Here is a 20,511-nt window from a genome sequence, read left to right on the forward strand (position 1 = left end):
GAGCGGGCCTTTGAAACACAAATATACACTAAGTAGATTTCATGGTAAAAATAGAATACCTGAGGGAGGTCAGGGTATAAAGCGGCCCAGTGTTTTAGATGGGAGCGCTCTTCGCCTTAACTCTGTGGTCCGGGAATAATAAGCAGCAGTTAGGAAATGTCAGGACTTTGACTCCAGACGGCCCCTCTTTTCCCCAAGTGTGCTGGCCCTTGTTAACTGAGCTCGCTTGCAGCCTTGTGCTGTGCTATTGTTCTGTCTGCCTTTTCATTTAGCCGTTCTGTTAAGCATGACACATGTATTAACATAAGATGGATCCTGGAGCTATGTGTCCTCTTACCATATGTCTTGTATTACTTTCCAGGGCCCTCTCTTGTCTTACAGCGAGCGTGTATTATCAGACTTGAGCAGTAGAGGGCGCCACATTCTCTTGCTTCTGATTCAATGCTGGACAGCGGTTCGTTTTCACTACCGTTTTAAACGGAGTTACTTCATTAAGTTATAATATTGATCATGCAAAAATAATTGAACCTAAATTCAAAGAAAACGAATGCTTGGATATCAAAGGCTCATGATTCAACCAGTGAGAAAACAGACCGATAACAACATAATGTGACAGGCCAGAGTATGATGAAGATTTCTAGGGTGTTGAAATAATTAAGCAATCACTCCACATGTAGACAGGGAGACTTCAAAATTGATAAGAACAGAAGGAGAAAAAAAGCTGTGAAGATCATAAAGTTGGTGTGCTAGTCTCCAGATCACAGTGCCAGTTGTTTGGGGAAAAGAAATGGCGTCCTTAAATAATAACATTCCAGGTGGCTTAGTTAATGAAGAGTGAAAATCAAATATGGGGCGGAATCTGTAACTCATTACCAGAACTTTCTTTAAGAGGGAGTCACGAAGAGCACTGGCCCCTGGGAGACCAAGCGCTTTTAAAATTTGAGAATGTAATTTATTATCATTATGGTTATGATTATCTTAATTTCCTCACGGACACACAAAAATTCTATCAGCCAGCTGTATAGCTGTGACCGCAGTATAGTCTTTAAAAACACTGCCAATCACTTCTGATTTGATAAATAACAGCCACTTTATCTGTGGATTAACATGAAATATAAGCAGGTTAAAGGAAAATGACATTGAGTAACAAGATCTTATTTTCAGCATAAATTTGGGTGGATTGCTAATTCGGCGGCTTATACTGCCATCTCCTGGACAAACTGTGCACTGCATCCTTCAGTCTGAGCAGTTGATAGAAACCATTGGTTTGATTAGTTTATTCTGGCAAGTCTGGTATTCATTTTAAAGATGCACTTCATTTTTTTAAGCATGAATAAATTAATAGTACATTTTAAAATGTTCAAATATAAGTTTTAATGGTGTAGGCATAAGATGGAGACTCCAGACACAATAGTAAAAGCTGTTTTATTTTATTGGGAGCAGTCAAATCTTCAGATAACCCGTTTTATTGGGCCCTTTTTTATTTGTGAAATAAATTCATTATGGGTAGGTATTCCTGAAATGGCATCAGTAACAGAAAATGTTTTAGCCACACTTGCTATCAGTATTAATTCAAGATGACCGTAAAAAAAAAAAAAAAAAAAAAAACCTTCCATTTGAGAATGCAAGAGTGGTTAATTATTTTTCTTAATCTCTTTCAGCAATTTCAGAAGCGTCTGACATCTGAGTGGAAAGTGTGTCTGTTAAAGAAGTGCACGCCTCAGATGTGCGCATAATGCAAAGCGAGTGGGCGTCAGCGTTATTGCTCTTTGGCAAATCTAAATGACGATGTTTTATTCCATTATTAGCGGGGAACTGACTCCTCGTTTCATTTCCATAACATTTCTTGCGAGAGCACACTCAAATAAATGCATGTTTTAATTTCATTTTGTCATTTTCATAGAGGCACTTTAAAAAAGAACACGACTCGGAAATGCACTCTGTAGATTTTATTGCCAAATAATTTTCTTAGGGGTTGTAGAGGGAATTAAACAACATTCATATTATTTAGTTCAAACGGCGATAGCACATAAATAGAGGAAGAAAAAAGCAGTAAGCATTTTCACTGGATTCAAACTTCAGCAGTAATTGCACAAGTGCAATGTTCAGAGAGTTATTGTCTTTATATTAGAAGACTTTATATATTTATATCTTTATATTAGAGCTGGAAGAATCTAAAAGTATTCAAATTACCCTCCTCCAATATCTAACGTTTTATCTAATAATTCACAAGATGTGTTTTCTTTAGTGCCATTAGCGGTAGGCTACATATGAATGGAGGGACGTTTAAACACACACAAACAAAAAGGCATTACAGTGGTCGTTCATTGTTATTTTTTTGTAACAAATGCATCCTAAACCATATATATATATATATATATATATATATATATATATATATATATATATATATATTATAATAATAATAACTGCTTTGTAATAATAATTAAGTGATTAAAAGCAAAATGTGTTTTTTTTTTCTTTCAATAATTATTGCTTTTTAAAAACCTTGTGTTGTTCAAGGGCATCAAAGTATGCACATTTTGCTTTTACACTTAAGTGGACCTTAAATAACTGGGACTCTTTATAAAACATGTTTGAGTCATTACTGATGGTCTTAGTCATCATGATAACCAATACAGGCTACTAATAATAACCATAAGAGTTCTTTGAATTTCATGTCCTCAGAGTGTTACCAAAATCCCAGTCAATTTAAAATGAATCACAACAAACTCTCTTTCTGTTTTCTGTTAATAATGGTCTGTCAAAGTTGTATGCATTTGTGTGAAAGAGAGAGAGAGAGGAAGGACACAGGCGGTGGTGTTAATCTGCGTTTGTTCTCTTAACCGTAGTTCATCTGTGGGCGGAAGAAGAGGTGTCCCGACGGTTTGGCCCTGCTCTTACCCCTGAACATAGCCTAACTGACACAGAGATGCAGGACTAATCAGAAACTAACATCACCTCCCCCTACTGGACTGAGCGGCCAAGAGCAGGCGGCGGAAAAAGAGGAAGAGGACTGGGACTATGAAGGACATTATCTTATCAAAAGCATTATTTAACATAAAAGACTTCAAGAGAGAGGAAAAAAAAAGACTAATAAAATGGACAGCTCAGATGGTTTCCTGCCTGAGCGTTCTCGCTGGATGAAGGAGAGAAGATCTGTTGATGTTTAGTGAGCTGGAAACAAGGAAAAAAAAAGAAAAAAGAAAAAAAGATTTTTTGCTTCCTGTGTTTTACGTGTCTTGAATCCTCCCTTGTGTAGCTGATAAATACTTTCTGTGTTTTTAATAGCTTTTTTGACTTTGACCTAGTGAGGAAACTTTGAAGTGCTTGTCCCTCAGAGCAACACATTCCTTGAGCCAAGATGGCGGCCAGTTGCCAGTCTCAGAATGAGAGAGCGAGAAACTGAACCCTCTCTCTCTCTGTGTGTCGGTGTTTCTCACTGCCCACTGAAACTTCACCAGTGTTATCTGTCTGAGGCTCCCTTTCCTCTGGACGGTTGGACCAACCCACTACACGTTTGGAGACCAAGCACACTCTTGTGGAAAAACTCCTTCATAGTCAGCACACTCTCAGCAGTCAGTGCCTGGACGTCAAAGCAAAAAAGAACGACAATCCAGTACTTTCAGGAAACGAGAACGCTGCGTAAAAAAAAAAGAGGAAACTACGCCTTTTCCTTTGAGAACTGGTGATGTGATTTCACGATGTGTTTGTGAGACGTTCCGAGCTGAACTCCGCTGTAGCATTCGAGACAAAAACCAGCCGAGGTGACAGAAGAACTAGTTTACACCGAGCGTGTCTGAAGAGACGGCACAAGCCAAGGAGACTGCCAACGTGCAGCCTGCAGAAATCAAACAGAAACGCGGCCCCTAACCCTCCATGCTTTGATCTCAGTCTTGCTCACTTCAAGTACTCTGGTTATGAGATTGTGTTTGTAATATACTGCCACCAATCAGTGTTGCAAAGTGTTACTGACTACTGAAATGGTTTGATGTATTCAATTATTAAAGAAAAAAGAAAAAAAAAAAAGAAAAGAAACATGCAAACAAGAAACAAGTATTGTCTAGCCATAGATACAGTCATGCGTTGTTGCATTTACAAAGCTAGCTGTTTTAGAGTATAGGTATTAGATTGGAGTTTTCTTCTCTAGTACTGTAATTTTTGCCTTTCACCTTTGTAAAATACCAATAACATAAAAAAAAAAAAGAAAGATCGACAATCTTCTTCTGTTGCTGCAAGCATATAAATCCATACAGTATATATACCCATGCCTCATGCAAGCAAATACAAACCGAGGTCCCCCCCTGAAGTATTTTGCACTGTGATAGTAAATGAAAAAGCAGTCTATACAGTACGCAGATCGCTAATGGAAAATGAAGGTGCGTGTGTGCGTGTGTGTCTGTGCGTCCCTTGACGTCGTGAACTGATATTCTTTCGTGAACTCTGCTGATTTGGTCTGTGTAGTTCAAACTATCTCATCTTATGATGGTCATCTCTGTTGCTTTGAGAATCAATTCAATGAACTTCCCAGTAAGTCATTGTGTGTGTGTTCGAGTCTGTTCTCTTCGGATATATACTTTAGTTGTCCTCTTTCCAAAAAAATATTTCTTAAATCGTTTTTATAGTTTCCATGCAAGGTTATGTCCTCTCTTAAATACTACAATTAAAAAAAAATAAGAATGATAAAAAATTGAAACAAGTCTCAAAGTGAAGCTGTTTAGTGAACTAGTTTGAGTAAACTAGTACAGGTTATGTAAGGTAAAGGAATTCAGACAAGGAGGGTCAGTGATAGGATATGTATTGACCAATCCTTATATACACTGGTTCTAGATGAGCACACCTCTGGCTCCCTCCTCTGTGTAGTATAACTGAGCATCTATCTCTTTCAGTCGTTCTGGACTAATATATGAGCATTCCACACCTCTGAGCTGTCTTGTGGACTGTATGATTTTCATTTGGTTGCTGTATCCTCATGGCAGATGCTTTGTTTTGTAACTACTGAACTGTACTTATAATGAGAAATAAAATGTATTCAAACTACGAAGCACCAGCGTGAACAACTGAGCATTTTTTTGTGCCGTTTGACCAGATATTTGCAATTTTAATTTTGCTCTTTCAAAATGTTTTGTGTGGAAATTAAAAAGGGTGCAGTAAATGTTAACTTACCATGTATGATTTTGTATTTAACACTATACTAAAAAAATGAAAGTTATACAAATGTGTACATTTTCCCCCATTCTTTGCTTAATATAAAAACATAGAATCTAAAACACTACTAAAACTTTTTAAAATCAGCTACTATTTTCATCCAGCTGAGACCATTAAACATTAAATTTTACTAAAATTTCACTAAAATAAAAGCAGCACTGCCGTTTTCAGCATTTATAATAATAATAATAATAATAATAATAATAATAAATGTTTGTTGTGCACAAAATCAGCATATTAGAATGATTTCCGAAGACTGGCGTAATGGCTGCTGAAAAGCCAACTTTATCGTTTAAGATATTTTAAAATAGAAAATGTATTTTAAAATTAAATACAGCAAAATTGAAAATCACATTATTTTTGATCGCATAAATGGAGTCTTGCTGAGCGTTTTCTTTTCCAGCCATAATACATTACATTTACTCTCACATTTATAAGACTAACATTTAAAATAGTTGACACTTTGCCACAAACAAGACAAATGCACACCAAAGATATATTCAGTAATTTACGTCAGTGACATTGTAACAATGCTTTTTGAGTAAAAAAACAAACAAAAACAGACAACCTGTTAACATTTTACTAGAAAGATAAAATAAACAAATTAATCTATTGTAAACCTAAATAATTATAAACTAGTGCTTTCAAATGATTAATTGCATCCAAAATAAAAGTTTTTGTTTACATAATATATGTGTATGTATTTTGTATATTTATTATGTAGCCAATATAAATACACATACAAACACCATATATTTTGAAAATATTTATATATATTCACATGTATATATTTATATTCATATAATGTATGTCACATATTAATATATTTAATATATAAACAACATTTTTCTTAAATATATACATAAATGTGTGTGTATTTTTATATATACATAATAAAAATACACAGTACACACACATACATTAAGTTATTTTGGATGTGATGAATTGGATTAATCGTTTATTCGTTTATTTATCGACTATAAACCCAGCACTCTTTCAAACAGAATTGCACAGACACATACAGGGCAACATTTCAACGTACTGTTGTGAGCTGAGGACTTGTACGATAGACAGCAGAAATGATACATTTTTCTATCCTCCTGTTTCTCTCCACCCTGACTCCCATGTTAAGTGTAGTACACCGTGTTAGCTGCAGGGTTACAGGCGCGTGTGTGTGTGTGAGTGTGTGTGTCTGACTTGGGAGGAGTGTGGATTATGACAGCTCGCATTACCAGCTGTGCTCCTGCTAACTGTGGCTTTCTACCCTTGGGCTATAGCCGTGTTAATTCCCCAAACCTGTGAGAGCTGGAGACTAGTGTGCCAATTGATGCTCATCCGCCCTTTTTCAATTTTCTCTCTGCCTTTTTTTTACCTTTTCAGTCAAGACAATAATTGTTATAGTCCATGTGAACGTTAAATTCAGTGTATGTGGCATAAATGAGATTAAATGACTTTTTTTTTTACTTTCCAAGCAGTCGTGTGATCTAAATACAATAAGAAGACATGTCTGTTGTTTCTCTGATTCCATTAACTGTATCACAGAAACACATATAAACACAGGACATGTCTTTCAAGGACGTTCCCTCTCCCCAGCACTCTTTTAAAGATGGATTTGCCCCGTCACACACTCTCAGCGTAGGCCAATGACAAGCGATAACTGACACCCTCTGGCACAGGGGCCTGTTGTGTCAATAGCTCAGAGAGATAAGAGTCTGCTTTCTAAACACATGAAAACCATCCTCACTCATACATATACACACGAGCACCGCTTCCACTGCAGACCGAACAAAAATTTTCCCATTACAGGGTCTGTGTTTCATGTTTTTCTTAACCTTTTCCTGTGAGTTAGTGGGGTCTCAGCGGAGGGAAACCCGATCTCCTTTAGTCTGATGGGATCCATATTTGTGTTAACCTGCCGTCGGGACCCTGTTGAGGGGAGGTGTCTGAGGTCAACGCCTGACTAATTTTTAAACGGATCAGCTACACTAGACCAGATGGAGAAAGGCCTGGACCTAATAAAACTCACATCCTGAAATTTTTTTTTTTCCTGCCCCCCTCCATGGGTGTAGTTGTTGAGCGCTGTGGAGCACTGATGAAAGTCAAAGGATTTTTTTTTCTCTTTTAAATACAGTGTAAACAAGATAGATAGATAGATAGATAGATAGATAGATAGATAGATAGATAGATAGATAGATAGATAGATAGATAGATAGATAGATAGATAGATAGATAGATATTGTGTGATACATGTTGTATGTATACATATACACTACACTTTACTGGATACAATACCAGTCAAAAGTTTGGGATCAGAATTTTTATTATAATTATTTTTTAAGGAGCTTCTTATGCTCATCAAGGCTGCATTTATTTGCTCAAGAATAGGGACAAAAAAAAGTTATATTGTGAAATATCATTTTGATGTAAAATAATGTTTTTCTATTGTACTATACACCCGAATCGAATTTATTTCTGTGAAGCAAAGCTGAATTTTCAGCATCATTACTCCAGTCTTCAGTGTCACAAGATCCTTAAGAAATCATTATAATATGCTGATTTGTTATCAGTTCTGGAAACTGCTGTGCTGCTTAATATTTTTTATTAAATTTTTTTGGAACCTGTGTTAATTTTTTTCAGGATTATTTGATGAATAAAAAGTTAAAAAGATGAGCATTTATTTAAAAGAGAAATATTTTCTAACAATTTACACTAACGTTCAAAAGTTTGAGGTCAGTAAATTTTTATTCTTTCTTTCTTTTTTTGCTTTTTTTTGCTTTTATTCAGCAAGGATCTGTTATATAATAACATAAAAAAATATTGTTAAAAAAGATTTATATTTTGAATAAACGCTAACATTTTTAACTTTTTACTCATCAACATGTTAGCAGTTTAAAAAAAAACAGCTTTGCATCACAGAAACAAATTATATTTTAAAGGATATTAAAATAAAAGCCATTATTTTATATTGTAATAACTTTTTGCAAGATTACTGTTTTGTTCTCTGTTTTTGATCATATATATATATATATATATATATATATATATATATATATATATATATATATTTTTTTTTTTTTTTTTTTTTTTTTTTTTTAATATATAAACATTGACTTAAATTCATAACTTCGGTAAAAAGTTGAAGCTCACTGATAGTTTAAGATACCTGATGCATTAATGTTGATGAATTTAACCTGTTTCTTTTTCTTTTCTTTTTTTCCCCTTCATGTTTGTTTTACAAGCATGACTGCTTGGAAAGTAAAAACAAATAAAAGAGAGAAATACATTTAGGCTCACATACAGTAAACTGTCTTGACTGAAAAGACAGAAAATTAAGGATGAAGAAATACATATATATATTTTTTTTTTATATGTATTGTAGTTACAATTTAAAGAATGAATATGGTGATCTTTCGGTCACTATTCCAAGGTATCAAAATAGTATTTAAGATAAACTGATATGTAATATCAGTGTTTACATGTGTATAACAAATCGTATCCTTACATATTGAAAAACAAAAATAACAATAATATTTCAGCAAATTAGTGTCACTCACTCATCTCGTCATGGTGTCATATTTGTGTGAGTGTGTGTTTAAGAAGGCAGCGCGGTTGGGTTGCTGTGTGCCAGCACTTGTAGCCAGGCAGATGGTGACCTGCGCTTGAACCTCTCTTCTCTCTCATTTGTTCAGCTGGCTTTCATTTGGCCAGCAGGCAGGCTGCATACCACAGCAAACGCAATCCTCATTCAGACCACCAGATGGCGCTATAAAACAACGTAAAGCGCCATTGCTACTGATCGAAGCTTGTAACACTCTGATCTTTGAACACCAACACACGCCAGATAAAAGATTACACTCAAGAAATGGATATTACCACAGTAAATCTTGATAGAAATGATGTGAGAGTTTGTGGCACACATTTTAATACTCAAACCTTATATTTTTTGTTCTGCCTGTTTATACAGTAGCATATCCTGTCATTAGGGCCAACTAAATGATATCTGAAAGAGAAAGGCATTGTCTGCATTCTATTTCCATTTTCAATCTGCAGTCAATCTGTAATCAATCTTATCAGACGTTCTTTGACAGGCTTTTCACATTTTTACACATTTTTGCGCACTCTTCCTCTCTCATTTACACGCACGCAGACAACAGTCATCTGTCACCATTCGAGAGCTCTCTGTGCGTCTGGATACACACCGTGTCATAATGCTCATCATCAGCGAGCACATACAGTCTCACACACACATGCAACTTAAGAGTGTGTGTGCGTGTGTGTTTGCTCAGCTCTCAGGCAGGGTCTTATGAATCGGTGATCATGTGGTATAAGAGAGATAGATGGCTCGGAGCTCCGTCTTGTCTCCTCTAATTGTAAAATATTAGTTACATTAGAGTGTGTTGGGTGATTAATGGAACTTATTTGGAGGTGGCCCTCCTTGGCCCTCCCCTCACCGCCAAAGCCTTCTCCACTGACTCCTCCGAACTGAAGGATTTCTCTTACGGCAGACAAATAGATCCTGGGGACAAAATAGAAAGGAAGGGATGAGAAGACGGAGAAGGGGAATTCAAGAGAAAGAGATGGAAAGAGTTGTAACACAAGAGCGAGATAATTTATTCGATTTTATATGTACTTCCAGGTAGCTTTCATGCCAACAGTCACATATCATGAGTGCATCGAGTTGCCTTCATCGATATTTCTATGTCTGCATGAGAATAGATCAGTATTGGTGTATATAAAAGCTGACTGGAAATGTTATTGATACCTGAGCAGATGAGCACTTAGGTCCAGCACTGATGCTCGGCCCCACTCCTCAGCCATTAGAAAGCCCTGGATCATGTTATAGCCAGCTTAACAACACCTGCTTGACCCAGTGCTGGAGCTCCGGCCACACACACCTTCATCGCCTGGCTTGGATCCTATCCATGTATATCTGTCTGCTTAGTTCTGGGCTTGTGGGAAAGGAAATGTTTGGATTGTCTTTATATGTGGAGGCCTTTAGGAGCAGTGGTCTGATAGATCATGGTATTCTGACTATTATTCTTAGACACGAAGTTGTAAATAAAAGCTTGGAAGGCGGATGATCATTTAATCTTGTCAAAGCACAATACAGTGTTACTGTATATATAAACAACTGCTTGATTTGTTTCAAATGTTAATGCATTCACTTTCATTAAATATATAGAAACTCAATCTCATTGTAAAATTAAATAAACTTTCATTACATTTGAACGCAACATGTTTTCTCAAGCAACAATGTGAACTTTAGGTGCTAACTCTGTGTTTTCTTCTATTAATAATTTCATTTGTGTTTTTATATTATATTTAGTATTTTTTTATATATTACTATATACACATTTAGTAAAAAATTTTTTGGAGACTATCGTTATGATAATACCGTGATACAGTACATTTAGACTTTTCTATCCAAAGTGACTTACAGTGCATTCAGGCTATACATTTTTTTTAACCTAACGTGTTACTTAGGAATCAAACCCACAACCTTTTGTGCTGCTTAAGTTGAATTTATTCATGAACTTAGCTGGGTCTCATGCAGTAAAACCACACGTACACAAAGGGTGATTTTATATCTCATAGTTATGTTGGTACAGTATGTGATGAATATAAACAAATGAAAAAAGCCCTAATGTGAATAACTATATTCAACACATGCTCAGACACGGCCAAATTGTAAGATTGTGAAGGATGAACATTAATACACATCAGACATTGAACTATATTCTGAAATGGAAGTTCGTATTTTAATTGATTTTTAAAGAATGAATATATGTCAATATAGGCTATACGGTTATGGCAAATGCAAGTTTTGGTTCTCTGTGTTCTTCAAGCATTAGACATTCATTTCTACTTGCTTTGAGACAGCTATTTTTATTCATTTTATTTTATTTGTTTATTATCATTACTTTTTTCATGTATGATTGTTGCTGACTCACAAACAACGCAAAAGCAAATGTAACTTTTATAGGGAAGATGACTGTTTAAAATGATTGATTATAAATAAAATTAAAACTAAAATTACACAAGACATTTGTACATCTTTCTAAACTGTTTAAGCTGTCTTTATTTTGGGAGAAATTAGAGGTTTCCATTGCAAAGCTTTGAAAGTTATTAACAATGCTCCATATATTGAGTGTTATTATTATCCCTGCAATGCCACAGTCCGATTTATTTTTAACTTTTTTTTTTATATATTTTGCAAGGGGCAATTCTGCTTTTTATGCAATGTGACCACTTCCAGAGTGAAATTAGTCAGGTACAAGATGGTCTCTTTTCTCTCTCCTTTGCACAAATACACACACGGCACACTTGCACACACTGGTAGACATTTATTATGTGTCTGTTGTGACAGGTCAGCACTAGAATGTGCAGCAATATGCTCTATAGGGAGAGACAGAAGGAGAGAAGTGAGCAGTACTGCAGATGAGTACTCATGAACTCTTCCTCCCCTGGCCACACAGATACCCACACACAGACACACAGTCCTGCTGAGACTTCCTGACACATCACTCTCATCACATGATGTATATACTGCCTTTTACCCATGAGCCTTTCTAACTCTTGACCAATCGCGGGGCTCCATGCAGGCCCTTGCCAGCACCTCTCATGCACTGTCAGTGAAGGAAGTGGTATATTATCCCAAAAATCCTTCCATGAAACTTTCTGCACACAGTTACTCAGACATGTCCATGTGGAAAAACAAAGTGAAATGTTCTGGAACACATCAACGAATTCCATTTGTTCAGAAAAGAGAGAAATGAAGCCAAGTAAGGAAGATTGAAAAGAGATATAGTGGCAGGCAGACTGGGAAATGTATAGCAGAGAAACAGAGAGTGTATTAAGAGGTACGTCTGCTGCAGCAGTTTGTAATCTAGTTCAGTGTTTAACATGGGAGCTGCTTCCCCGGTGGAGCTTTTAGAGTTTGCTTTTGATACATACAAATCCTGTTTTTTCTGGGTTGTTTTTTTTTTCCCCCAGAGAGCCAGACTACAGCATCAGTTCTCCAAACTATGAACCGGTTTCCATTAGAGCTACATTTGATTGTATAAAATCTCTCTTTCAGTTTGAAAAATGTTTTGACTAGACACTCATTAACGGTCCAAACTGTTCCTTTTTTTCTGTGTGGAATTCTCTCGATATTTATTTGAATGCATTTAAAGTTTGTAATGATAAAACTTACTACGGCCGGTAGATAATATAGCTGAGCATAGTGCAGGTGTAAAGATGTTCAGCTTGATGCCTGTCTATTGTAGCGCCGTCTTTACTTGTTTTGTGTTTACCGAATCAGAGCGAGTGGATCTGGAGGTTTGATGTCGGTTTTAGGGTGGAATCTTCCTCAGCAGGATTTTGGGAGCAGGTGGGGAGAGATAGTGCGTGGCGCACTAACGTTGCGGAGGGATTTGGGTGTTTGGAAGCTCTCTTTGCTGAGTAATCTCCCAGCCTTTACAACACGCAGGTTATTACTGGCCGACAGATGGTACATCACTTTTTACTGCTCACACCTTCTGTGGCTTGCGTTCTCCCCAGACACACACTCCCTCTGTTTTTCTTTATCTTTTCCTTCTCTTCCATATAGGTGACACTCAAACACAGACACACACACAGAAGAAAAGTTTCCAGATATAAGATATAAGCAAATGGATATGCAACACTTGCCGCACAGAGCAGAACAACCTGGCCGCAAACATACAACAGATACAGTCCCTACAGATACAGATTCATTATAGATATTCTTTCAAATCATACTGGCTTAGAGTATCTTTTTTATCTTATAGGCAGGCATGGTTTTGCTTACACAAGCACATTATGTGTTGTTCAGAAACATTTGAAGTACAGAAATCAGTATTTCTCAGGGAGAGTAAATGAGTCAGACATACTGTGATCTTTGAGTCATTTAAATCGACACCGTTATGCATTAAACAGCTTATAACAGCCCTGGAATCTGATTGTCTCTGTCTTTAGATCCATCAGTCTGTGTGTATAAGTTGTGAGATTTTTCCTGTGAACCTTTCTGCATGTTACATCATTATGCCAATAGATGGCAACAGGTGACTATGAGTGAGTCATGAATTTATTGATTCCATTTGTTCAAAACACTGATTCACTCAAGAACAAAACAAGCGACTCTCTTTATGTGGCTGTCATTGAATGATTCATTGAACCAATCCATTTGAAAATCCTGATTCATCTGAGAACAGAAGCAAAAAATCAAGAGACTAGTTTACCTACTTCCATACAATATTGTAGGTGAAAAAAGTAGTATCTCTGAAATCACAATATTATGCAAGTTTGGATGTAACCATTGTCTTTTTGAGAGAGTCATTGAATGATTCATTTAACAGATTTATTTAAAATCCCTGATTTAACTCTTTAAGAGTGAGTCAACGAATCATTCATTTAATTGATATGTTCAAAAAACACTGTTTCGCTCAGGAGCACAACTACATTGGTGTCATTTGGAACTATTTTCCTTCTCTTCCCAAAATTAAAAGTATCTTTTTTCTTCAAATGTAACTCAATATGAAAATGAAAGGGTCAAAATGTAAAGCAATATGACACATATTCTTGTTGTAAATACCATGATGCACTCTTGCTTTTGTGATACTGACACAGAGCGGAAGTGTTTAACTGGTGACCTTGTTCATATCTGCAGTGTGAGTTGAAAGGATATGAGTGTTTAAACTCTTAATCACCCGTGGAGCGGAAGTCTCTCTCTCTCCTTCAGTATTCCTATCTCGCTCGTTCTCAGTTTTGAGCTACTCACAGTGAGCATCTGAAAGTCATTAGAGGCTCTGCAGTCTGTCAGGTGCCAGCCCATACACACACACACACACACACACACACACACACACACACATGCACACAAATGTCCAAACATGCTATACACCCCTCACACAAAGCCACACACACACGCAGAAACAGACATTTATGACCTGCTCATGAGCTATTATTTTTTCAAAGACATGCCACACATACACAGAGACACATGCTCGAGTGTGTAAACACACACACAGTAAAAGTGCTGAAGCCCTGCAGGTTCTTTCTGCTGCGTAGGGCAAGGGATTCGTCATGTGCTGATGAGCTGTTATAATAATATATGAGCAAATCACAAGCATTCTGCAAATTAATCATTTTTCCTCCTCAACACCCTTCTCCCGCTCTTTCTCTGTCACACACACATACACACTCTTTGTTGCTGAGCGTTGGAGAGGGTGACTTCTCACAGACAGACAGAGGTGAGAGGCAGCACTCTTTCACAGATGGTAGCTCTGGCATCAGATGGAATTTATATAAGACTGATTTTGATTACATGCCAAAGCACCTCCATATCTGTGTGAGCGTGTGTGTGGAAGAGCTTGTGTCTGCTTGCTTACATACCACGTACAGTTCAAACCCATCTTCTTGTTTTTTACAATGCATGTGTGTGTGAGTAGCGAGATAAGAAAAGGAGAATGAAAAGAAGAGCGTGAGAGAGCAAGAACAGGAGGCGCCACAAGAGGGAGCATTAGACGTGTCTTCAGAGAGGATGAAGATGAAAATATACAGAGTAGATGCAATAGATGTTAAGAAAGTGTATCTAGAACAGAGAAAACAAGAGAACTGATTGAATAAATGTAATCCTTTGTTTATTTCTGATCTGTTTTAATTTTGAAATGATGGACGGCGGGAAGGACAATGATGGAGTGATATCGGGGAATTTGCAGGAACTGGGTGTTGTCATCGGTTCTCCCACCTCCTCTTCTCCTTCGCCCTCTGATCTCCACATATGAGGCCTTCAGGGGTTAATTAGGCAGGCGTGATAATGGCACACTGCTGAAAATAATAGAACTCTTCCTCTCTCTCTTTCTCTCTCTATTTTTAGACGTTTGAAAAATGATAGAAAGGGGTGAATATTGTCATTCCCATATGTTGTTTTACCAAGCTTATAGTACGTATAGAGGTTCAAATGTGTTCTGGTGTGGTTTTTGGCCACAGGACATTCGAAAGATTTATTGGCCATTGGTAACAAGAACATTGGAATTTTTACTCACTCAGGACTCACAGTTTCGGGAAACAGAGTGAAAAAAAAAATGTGGAAAGGATTGACATACTGGAGAGAAAGAGAAGGAGAAGGGAGAAATAAAATTCTTTATACTATTTCATGTCACTGGGCACCTCAATTGCAGTAGATGTGAATCACTGGAGAGCTTTGAAAAGATGAATGAGAGCGAGAAAGCGAACAAGAAAGAAAAAGAAAGATGCCATCACTGTCGATATATATAGTGGCTTATAATATCTATATACTGTATAAATAAATAATATACCTTTATTGTCCCTGGATGTCCTGGAAGTATGAATACACATATATAATAGCTTCTACTCACATAATTCTCAATAATGTCTATTTAACATTTAACATTATAATAAGTGCATGGCTATGTTATCTATACACCACTATTTCACTCATTAAAATGATATCCATTGTTAACCCTTTCTCTCTCTCTTATATTTTTATTGTTAACTCTATAATATATATAGAAATATTAATGTTTGCGTGTATTTTAACATAAATGATTGCATGCTTTGCTATGAGCACTCAAAAACAAACATGCAGTAGTGTTTTACTATGGCACCCACACTATGACACACTGTAATCTTTGTACATAAAATCTCCAGCTCTGCTCCTTCTTCTCTTGTCATTTAGGAACTATAGCAGCAACAAGCCAAAATTGGCCCAATTAGTTTCTAAGTAATCGGGGCAACTATTATGGGAAACATTTTGAGAGGGGCTCAATGTGTACAGCCTTTTTGATATAAAAAATGTGCCCTGCCACAGAACACCCCTCGAAATATGATTCATTGTTGCCAATTATTTTGACCACCAAATAGGCACCCTAAAGGCAGTATTATCTCACTTTGAAAAGAGAATCTGGAGGAAGCTTTCTAGATGAATACGGAGTGCTGTGATGGAGGTTACATGTCAATAGGCTTTCTTCTTTTTTATGTTTCTTTCTGAGCACTGTTAATCATTTACCTTTGGTCCTGTCAGGAGCATGATGCTCTCCTTTTCATATTCCTCCTTATTTTGTCTATCTCTTTGTGTTTATCCTGAAAATTGATTGAAAACTTGTCCATTCTCTAGCCACTTGGACCAATCTGTGACAGCTCCCAGCTCCCTTTGCGTTTACCTAAACATTTCCAGCTTCAGGAAAAGAGACGAGATAGGGGAAAAGAAAAGAGAGGAGAAGAAAAGAGAAAGAAAGCTGACTTACAGTTGGTGCTAGTTCACTCTGAGTATAAAGTGGCATGAGAATATGCTGCATCTCAGATTTAGAGCAATGTAAGGGAGTGTGAAATTAAAGTGCGTATGAATGAAACGGCCGGGATTGTGCGTCGCCGGCTTGCTTATCAGACAACTGGAACATCGAAAGCTCTAAAACTTGTAGCAATCCCCTTTGTAGCGAGGCCTCAGCAGACATTGTGGTATTCGAAAGCCGCTGAGACTCCAAAGCCAAACACAAAGTGCTTATAAATCCTTCTTTTTTGTGTGCCACACACGCATATGCAAGCAGACGACAGTACGCACACTTACTTTGAGGATGCGTACATTTTCACGTTGCGTCATGGCTACACCTTTAATGCAGCCGCTTTACATTCTCCGCACCAACGCGGCTGCTATTTTAAACCGCCATGTTAATTTGATTTAGTGCTTTTCAAATTGAATTGAGAAAAATGGAGAGCAAATGTACTGTTATTAATGTTCTAAAGTAGCGCATAGCTGAAAGTGCCTGGCTTTTCTCTAAGTGGATGGGCCCGATAAGAGAGCCAGATATGATAGGCACGTAATCTGCATTCCTCAAACAGACTTGTGTGGGCTATTAAGGACCATTGTGTACAATGCACCGATGATCAGATCCAATCTCTTAAACAGTTGTACTTGCTCTAAGCTGAAAAGAGCACTTTCGAACTTTTGTAGGATGCCACACAAAGAAAATGTCTTCATCTGAAGAGCAGAGATTGTCCACGGATGGATCGAGGAAATGCTTTTGATACATACTGATGAATCAGATGATTAAACGTCCATCTTGTGCTGATTGTAACTAAATACTACACACAAGTGTTATCTAGGCCCTCTGATTAAAATCAGACACAGAATGTTGAATTCTTTTGATGTAAAGTGTGTGGCATGTGTAACAGGCTTCACTGGATGATAATGTTGTCGATTTCTTTCCCAGGTCATGGAGGTCAGAGGCCATTCCAGTGCCGCTACTGCCCCTACAGCGCCTCTCAGAAAGGTAACCTGAAAACCCATGTGTTGTGTGTTCACCGCATGCCCTTTGACAACAGCCAGTACCCTGACCGACGCTTCAAACGCTCCCGCATAGACTCTGATGTCTCCGGGAACTCCGAGGATGGGAATCTTTCCTCCTCTGGCCAATCCACAGGAGAAGGTATTTCTGGTGATACTCCTCGCACTCTTGAGTGAAGCGGCGTAAAACTCAATCCAGGGATTTCTAACAACCTTCATGGGTTTGAAATGATAATGAAGCCAAACCATACAAGCATTCCCATTGAATCATTGTAAATGAAACATGAAGAAGTTCAAAATTCTCCCCTAAAAATCTGGTATTCCTTAAGTTTGGGATCATTAACTCCCAAACTGAAAGATTTCAGTCTCAGTAATATTCTGTGAAGCGCAGGATAGAGATGATGAAGTAGAGAAACCTGAACCTTTTTTGTGATGAGTCTGAAACTAAATACACGGCTCTTATTGGAGTTGCCTGAATCGAGTGTTGAAGAGACATTACTGAAGAGGAAAAAAATGACAACGTTAAAAAAAAAAGACTGTCATTAATTTCCTCAGAGTGACTTTTGTCCCAAAAATAATGCTTTTATCAGAAAAACGATCCGCGCCAACGATTTCACGACAGTTGGAAGGGAAAGAAAGATGGAGGGGAGCTGTTGAGCGCACCCTTCAAGAACATGACACCACCAGTGGCCATTTGCCCAGCGCCACTGATGCACAGGGATGGAGTGAGCGGACGGAGGGATGTGGAAGGTGAAATGGGGGGGTTGGGGCGTTTGGAGCCAGCCTGACTGGAGCTGTCATCACAGAGGAAATCAATTCAACCCCCTCCCACGCTACTTCCATTCACTCCCCCCACTTCTTTCCCATTTTGCCTCTCCTCACTCTTTCAGAACACGTCAAGAGAAACCTTAGTCGCCTGTACAGCTGGGCCGCAGAAGGGTCAGCCTCAGACTAGTAGCACTTCCTATCAGCCGCTTTCATTCCCCTCCTCCCTCCATTCTTGTCTTTCTTCCATCAAAAAAATAAAATAAATTTAAAAAACAATAACATTGTATAATAATCAGTGGATAGTATCTTTTCCTTCTTGTTCACTGCTGTGTTCACAGTGTTAGGATGTACTTTGTATATCACTTAAAGTGACACAACAGAATGGCAGAGACACATTAAATGTGACTTCCATTCAGCGCTTCTTAACGAAAAAGTATTTTTGTTGTTCTGGATGAAGGAGCTGCTTCCCTTCTAACTGGTGGACTTTTGGCAAAAACTGACCATATGTAACCAAGAGGCTGAAAATGTTATTTTGTTAAATGTAGCTTGGAAATAATATGAAGGAACCGTATAGCTCTTTTGTGGGGTTTATTGACCCACAGTGAGACTACCGTATTTATGGAGCTCTTGAAAAAGTAGCACTATGAAGGCACTGTAGATATGAAGTATATAGATAATCACTTCTCCGCTACCTGTCTGAAATCTAAACTTCAGGATGGCATTTATGAGTTTGTTTGTTTTTTCCCCTAAAAAAATCTAATGGATTTTGTGCAAATGTTATTTTTTATGTTTGAATATGCATCATCATGGCCCCATTATTTTTGTGTTTGTTGTCCTGAATGTTCCTCTACTAAAAGAGATTAACACAGGCAGTTTGGATCCTATGAAATCAAGCCTCTTAAAGAACAAAATAAAGTGTATCAACTTTCATTGTACTTCCTTTTATTGAAGGCTAGCAGGGGTTAGAAGGTAAATAAGTATGGTAGGGGGTAAGAGATGCATGGATGGTGGGGGTGGAAGGGTGGATATTAATGTTTTGTGAGAAAAAGAAATGATCCAGACTTTAAGAAAGTCAATATCTTCCCGCTCAGCACAGGGAAGCTCAGCACTTAAACCCCAGGGCCTTACGGCTGCTCTATTCACGCCGAAAGGAGTTTAGAGGACTCACAAATACCCGCCACACTCCTCACTAAGCAGTAAATAAAAACATAAACCCTTATCATAGCCCTAAGACCACAACATCTTGACAAAAAAAGGAAAGATAGAAAGAGGCTGAAAAAAAAAATGACAGAAGTGTTCTAGAAGTGGTGCACAGAGATTTTACAAGTTCAAACAAACTAAGGTTTCAAGCAAGGGTTCTTAAATTCACCATAACCCAAGAAGATAATCAAAACTTTTATTCTTGGTCTGTTCTTTGTTGATGTGGTTTTCTTCTTTTTTTCTTTTTATTAGGATAGTTCTCACTGCCTTAAATCAAGTTGATGAATTTAATAAAACTATTTGTATAAGCTCTACTGTATGGGGGGAGGGGGGTGGGGTTGGTAATGTTTGACATTAAAGATATACTTTGTGAACGCATTGGGCTTTAGAGGTTTCAACGCACTACTGTGTTTTCTGGTGACTGTCAGCCGCTTGCTTTTCTTGTATGTATGTAAGTGTGCACACTCCAAGTATATTAGAATAAATAAAAACAAACAAACAAACAACAACAAAAAAAAAAACATTCCATTTACAGTATATCACTTTTTCTTTGCTTTTTTCAGTAATCTGTCATGTTTGGAGCTCTGAGACAGACAATAATTATTTTAGTGACACTGGAAGATTTTTTATTATTTTTTTAATTCCTTGCCTTTTTTTGTTGTTGTTGTATAGTGGTTGTCAGTCCCTTAAGTTGAGGTGCTAATGTGTTCAAATTACGACCCCTACCAGAAAAAAAAAAAAAAAAAAAAAAAATTATATATATATATATATATATATATATATATATAGACTATTCCTTCAAAATAATCTGTAACCATGCCATTTTAATTTGTGCTTCTTGGAAAAAAAAAAACAAATCATGTCAGTTCTCTTTATAATACTTTATATAGTGATCATGAACATTATACTGTCCAACATTCCTAAATGAAGAATATTTCTATATCAGAGGAGGTGCAAAGGAGGCTAGAGGATTATATTGCTACTAACTGTACGTATATGCTTTTAACAAGTAGATGACTTGTTATTGTATT

General features: G+C 37.2%; 1 protein-coding gene across 8 annotated transcripts in view; it reads left to right on the top strand.

Annotated features, from left to right (window-relative positions):
• The window catches only part of znf536 (zinc finger protein 536), a 182,783-nt gene extending 162,993 nt beyond the window's left edge, over positions 1-19,790 (top strand). For 6 of the 8 annotated variants that reach the window (XM_059534267.1, XM_059534276.1, XM_059534303.1 and 3 more), the window contains one exon: positions 17,439-19,790. In XM_059534267.1, the coding sequence (XP_059390250.1) occupies positions 17,439-17,689 (251 nt within the window). In that variant the 3' untranslated portion in view covers positions 17,690-19,790. Of the gene's footprint in view, positions 1-2,852; positions 5,045-17,438 lie in introns of those variants that run through there. The other 2 variants (XM_059534319.1, XM_059534326.1) reach the window with 1 other exon arrangement.
• The last annotated feature ends 721 nt before the right edge of the window (positions 19,791-20,511 follow it).

This window comes from Carassius carassius, chromosome 3 (assembly GCF_963082965.1).
Source record: "Carassius carassius chromosome 3, fCarCar2.1, whole genome shotgun sequence".
Taxonomy (NCBI): Eukaryota; Metazoa; Chordata; class Actinopteri; order Cypriniformes; family Cyprinidae; genus Carassius; species Carassius carassius.